Source organism: Macrobrachium rosenbergii, chromosome 41, assembly GCF_040412425.1.
Source record: "Macrobrachium rosenbergii isolate ZJJX-2024 chromosome 41, ASM4041242v1, whole genome shotgun sequence".
Taxonomy (NCBI): domain Eukaryota; kingdom Metazoa; phylum Arthropoda; class Malacostraca; order Decapoda; family Palaemonidae; genus Macrobrachium; species Macrobrachium rosenbergii.
Window position 1 is genome coordinate 81,877,107 of NC_089781.1, and position 6,000 is coordinate 81,883,106.

At 33.5% G+C, this 6,000-nt stretch overlaps 2 protein-coding genes across 3 annotated transcripts in view; one reads left to right on the forward strand and one right to left on the reverse strand.

Annotated features, from left to right (window-relative positions):
* DCX-EMAP (Doublecortin-domain-containing echinoderm-microtubule-associated protein) overlaps window positions 1–6,000 on the reverse strand; it is a 124,111-nt gene that overhangs the window by 25,052 nt on the left and 93,059 nt on the right. Inside the window, exon 9 of the mRNA XM_067084512.1 lies at window positions 2,136–2,209. Coding sequence (XP_066940613.1) covers window positions 2,136–2,209 — 74 coding nt within the window. The remainder of the gene's footprint in view (window positions 1–2,135; window positions 2,210–6,000) is intronic.
* The window catches only part of LOC136826934 (uncharacterized), a 169,835-nt gene that overhangs the window by 7,496 nt on the left and 156,339 nt on the right, over window positions 1–6,000 (forward strand). The window lies entirely within an intron of this gene.

Here is a 6,000-nt window from a genome sequence, read left to right on the forward strand (position 1 = left end):
AGCAAGTGGCACGAAAATATATAAAAGACTGTTCATGTTAAAGTTTGGGCAAACATGGAGACTTAATTTTTTCCATTGGAAACTATAATTGAGACCTGTTACATACGAGTATCTTCAGGCACAATTGAAAAGGCTCGTTTCTTGATTTTATAGTTTTTTTTTTTTTTTTCAAAATAGAGGGACTGTTACAATGAATATGGTTTTTAAACACGAATCTGTACACAAAAATAATGATGAGACTGTTCGAATTATGGTGGAGGTCTTTTGGCAATGATGCTTCATTGTATAGCTTTTAATTATCTCCCTATTTATAATTCTCTTGGCATCCTGTACGATTGGAAACGACATAAACGTTCAATTTAATGCATAGTTTCTTAAGCTAATTAAATATGAAGTGCATTGTGCATAGAGTTTAAGAAGTTTGGCAAGTGATATGATGGTTTATTCGTTGTTTAGCATGGCGTAAAAGAATACTTATTTGAAGATTTTGTTAGGAAATTCTAATTTCAAATGATTTTTTTAAAGGTTATAGATTATTCTTAGTTGAGATCATTCTCCGCGGAAGTCAGCTATAATATTCACTTCTCTAGGAACGTTTAATCATAGTGTTTGAATAATTTTCCATTAAAATATGGTTCTCTGGTCACGACGGAACATCAAATTATTTTTAGGATCCGAAATTAGGCTAAAAATGAACATGACAACATGTGGTCATAAAACTGGAAAAAATGATGGATAATATCATAAAATGTTTAATACCCATTGCATGGAAATTTTACTCTTTGAACCGAAATAAGATGTCATAAAGCTGTCGGACTCTTGGGTTAAGGGTAATATCTCGTAACTCACCATTGCTAATTTTTCTTTATTTAAAAAGGTTGGATTCTGCGCATTCAAATAGGTCACTTAAATTTTATGTGACTTAGAAAAAGAATGACTAATTGATAGATTTTTGTTTGATAATAAAGTAAGACTTGCTCCTCAGCATTCACATGTGCGTAAATTTTCTTTGAAGCACGTTTTTTATCATTATTTATGTATAGGTAACTATTACTTTTGATTTCAAGGAATGCAAAGTTCGATGACTGTGTGCATCGAATTTAGTGAATAACGACATGAGCAAATTACAGTTAGACATAACGTAAGTGATGAAGTTAAGTATACAATTCTTCATCAGAGTAATACAGTAGTTCATACTGCGAGAAACTCTTGTACAGTGAACATATAATGTAATAAAGTTAGTTTTGACATTGAGTCAAACTAAAAAACGTAATAGATCATTCTCCGTGACATTAATTTTTGCAAAATAGACTTAATTCACGATGATAACGACGCATGAAAAAAGTTAAGAATATTGATTTAACAATATAATTAAGGTAAATACGTCTAGTTCAGAGTATTGAATTCACAAGATAATTAAGGTAGATACGTCTAGTTCATACCAGTCAAAGCGGAGATCAACATAAAAAGAATTATATTACGTATTTAAGCTTACTGTAGCTCTTTGATCACGACGGCAAATAATATGCACCGTAACAAGAGGGGACTGTTTCTACGAAAAAACTTTTATTGCTGATTGCAATGTGATTTACAACTGTTAAACTTGCACATGGCGTTCACTGTATTGCATTCCTCACTTTGATTTAATTGCAGGATCAAGAGCGAAGGCATTCAGAATGACAGTGAAATAAGAAAAGTAAGGATTTAGCGAAGAAGACGCCTGCTAGAATTTTCATTTATTCTTGTATACACCATCTCATTTGTTGGTATGTTTAATAAAATTGGGCCTCAGATGTCAACAACGTCTCCAATGTTAATGGGTACTAAGAATAAAGTATTTGTTACTCTAGTAAAAAAATTAGGTAGCAGTTTTATTTAGGTATCATTGTGACAGTTATGAGTTTAGTAACGTGTTTAGAAAAGAGAAAGATCCGCAAAAAGACTTACCTTAACGAGGCTCTAATTTCCTTGCATTACTTGCTATTAATTGTACGGAAGGACACAGTTCAGATAAACTTCACGATTCTAACTCCAAAAGACCAGGAATGAAATTTTTGTCCTTTTTACCACAGCTGTCATTACAGTAGTGTGTAACATACGCTGTTTTCCTCATGCTGGAATATTTTAAAACTTACCCTTAAGCGTAGGTTCACTTGTATGGCGCCTGAGAGTCGGTCTTCTCGAGGACGATCTGTTTCGCCGGTCACTGCTGAAATTGAAAAATTACAAGTCGGTTATGATTCTCACACTCACGTGCGCACGCGCATACTAATATATATATATATATATATATATATATATATATATATATATATATATATATATATATACATATATATATATATATCTCCTCGATGCGTATAATTATGTATTAAGCAGTGCTCTTTCAGTATAATTATGAAGAGGTAGAAAATCTCGGTAAACCCTTAAAATATATACAAAATAATTTCCAGAAAATTAGATTGCTTGAACTTTTTCACTCAGCGTTTTTTATTGTTTTGCTCATGAAGTATGAGATAGCATCGTAAAGGCCATAGTCTGGGTGGTGCAATAACTCTGTATTATTATATTTTTTATAATATAATTGCTGGAAATATTTTCCGTACCTAAATCTTTTTATGCACTCGAGGGTTATTGGGTTTCGGAGAATGTCGGAGATTCCGGAGGAAAATTAGTACATTCCAAAAAATGCCAGCTAGGAAGGGAAGCATTCATTTTCTAAAATCGTGCTCTAAGTAGATGAAGCCACGAAAATTGCTCATAGTAAATATTTGATACGGAAACAGACTCGACTTCAGTATGAAAAGTTTCCTAAGAATAATTAACCATTGCGATTTTTAATTATAGTTCCCCAATATTGATAAAGGTGACCATTCTTCAAACTTTAATAAAGTTATTGTATTAGATTATGTCTAGGGGTGAATGAACTCGATTCGGAAATTATTTTTCTTGCGTATAAGAATTTCTCATGGTTAATGATCAACTGTTTGCTAAGGATATAATATTTACTTAACTCTAAATTATGATCTCATTTCTTGCAACCTTCCTGGAAGTTTTTCGTCAGTGCTTGACGTATAAGGTGAACGGCCTCTAAAGAGTTACTAGATTGCCTTAATAACTAATCTTGACCAGTGAGGTATGAATAAGTCCAAGGATTATACCTTTTCACTATCACGCCATTTCGAATTTGTGTGGAAGCGGCAGGCAAGCGCACGAAACGGAATCAATCGAAGGGCAATATTAATTTTCATAATGTAATGAGATTTTTTCGTCATGCCATTTCTAATGTTATCCTCAAATAGCGCAGACAAAACAAAGAGCAGTAACATTTCAGAAAGGCCCAGCGAGCATTAGTTGGTTGGATATCTCATTATCATGCCATCGTAAGTTTATATTAAAATAACCTGGACGAAACAAAGAACTGTGAAATGGATGACTCCACATATGACGTTATTTTGTCTTATCATTTGGAAGGGGGTTTCTCATTACCGAGATGATTTTATTGCAGTACAATACAACCTTCCTCATTGTCTACAGATGATAATATGTGTTATTGTCTTTACATGAGCAGCACAAGAATAGTAAGGGGATGCACACACACACACACACACACACACATATATATATATATATATATATATATATATATATATATATATATATGCATTTGTATGTATGTATAATATATATATATATATATATATATATATATATATATATATGTATATATATATAAATATATATCCCTTACTTGTCTTGTGCTGTTCATATAAAACAATATTACATATGATTCCTAAAAAAGGGGGAAGTTGTATTGCACTGCGATAAAATCATCTTTGTTATTAGAAAATCAATAGAGACAAATAGGCTTTCCTTTTAAGAGTATCGCGAATGAAACTTTTTGAGTTGGAAGTTCGATGCACTCAGGACCAAAGTTTTCATATTTACAGATTCATGTAATTGTGTTTAAAAATAATAGTCAGAACGGGCGTTAGGAAAAGATATAATCGTTACTTTTATCCAAGAAATAATTTGTAAAACAAAACTTAGGTCTTAAGTACATTCTACCCGGTGTAACTGCAATAGAAGTGTTAAGTAGCCACTGCTATCGGGTGCATTTCTGACAACTTATTTGTACTGATTTCTGACAACTTTTTCATGTTTATTATCAATTAATTACTGTGGTCAGTCACTAATTGATTAGAAATCGAACTTACAACTCAAAAAGTTTCATTCACGATACTCTTAAAAGGAAAATCTATTTGTCTCTATTTATTACAGATCAGAATTAATGTAGCAAATAGCTGAAAAATCAGAACTGAGTGTTTTCAGAGGGTAATTGAAGTTTACAGGCCTGAGACACGCTTTTTACTGTACTTGTACACACACAAATCCTACGAATTGGGGGTAGAGTCAGGTGTTACCTCTCAGGTTTTCAGAGTTGGGTTTCTAACCTCCTTGCCCTTTCCCCAGGAGTTTAGGGGACTTGTATGCCAAAGGCATCTGTATTTTCTTTGTGGTCCCTCAGCTATGTACAGACCAGAATCAACTTTGCATAACATACCTATACTGACGACTAGCGTTCAGCGCTCGTGTTAACGCCGTTAGCGTATATGATTATGTGCATTAACAGTATACGGTTATGCATGCAAATACAGGAGCACCCATCCCGAGACTCACGAACTGTCAGTTCCATAATTACTTGGGCACTTTCAGCCAGTCATTTGCAAGCCAATGCAACGCAAAAGGTACCTTTCAGCAAAGGTAAATTGCCATGTTCTTGAAAACATGAAGGACTGTACTCGATAATTTGTGGCACTAACGTGAAGGTCAGTGATTATCGAACTCTCGGTCCATGGTTTCTCATATTTTGCAGAAATGTAATTTGTGAGTCACTTGAACTTAATTACGTCAAAGGAATTTGACTGCGCTGGTTCAGGAGAGAAGTAATCTTATTTTTATCTTTCAGTATTTTCTTTTCTTCGTTATGCCTTGCGTGAAATTTGTTTCAATTAGGTATCATCTAGTACTGTTTGTTACGATTCCCCGTTATTTTTAAAACAACTATGTGTAATGTACTGCGTTTATATATATATATATATATATATATATATATATATATATATATATATATATATATATATATATATATCTGTATGTTTGATTATGCAGAAGTATGACTGCCCGCTTGACGAACCTGATGAAACCAGAGAACCACCTTACACAAAAATATTTCTAAAACCGAGGAATGCGGAAAGTGTAAAGCCCTCCTGATAGTAATAATACAATTTTTGTGACCATAATTCAACTTCTGAGTCATACATTAAAAGGAGAATGAAGTCCCTCACGTGATTATTCGAGATTACGTTCATCTTCCTTGCTCGGGCTACAGAAGTACTGTGTAATCAGGTCAGGTCGAACGCGTTCCTTCAACTCGGAAACTGCGCTGTACGTCACAGGTTAAAACTACATCCGTCCTTAACGTGGGAATAGGTAAACAGGAGGTTGTTATGGTAACGCCTCATAAATTCTGGCAAATATTAATGAATATTTTTCGAGGTGGTGGTCCAACTGTCAAAAAACTATGAAATTAGGAAGAGCAATAAATTATATTAACTTGAAAGATTCAGTATTCGAGTTTTCTCTCTCTCTCTCTCTCTCTCTCTCTCTCTCTCTCTCTCTCTCTCTCTCTCTCTCTCTCTCTCTATATATATATATATATATATATATATATATATATATATTATTGTTTACTAATATGTGATGTCACTTCCTAAAGATTATCCCCTGTATGATTACGATGGCCTTCGTCTTACCTTCACGAATGTGCCCTGGTTAATGATAGGTAATGAGTCATAGCAGCTTTGAGTACACATAAGTCACTAGACTTGTATTGACAGAAGGATCTGCGTGAGAGAGACAAACCCTCTCATGGATCCCATTTGTCACGTAAGGACATTATTAATGATAATTTTTTTACTATTTAAGGTAGACATTAAA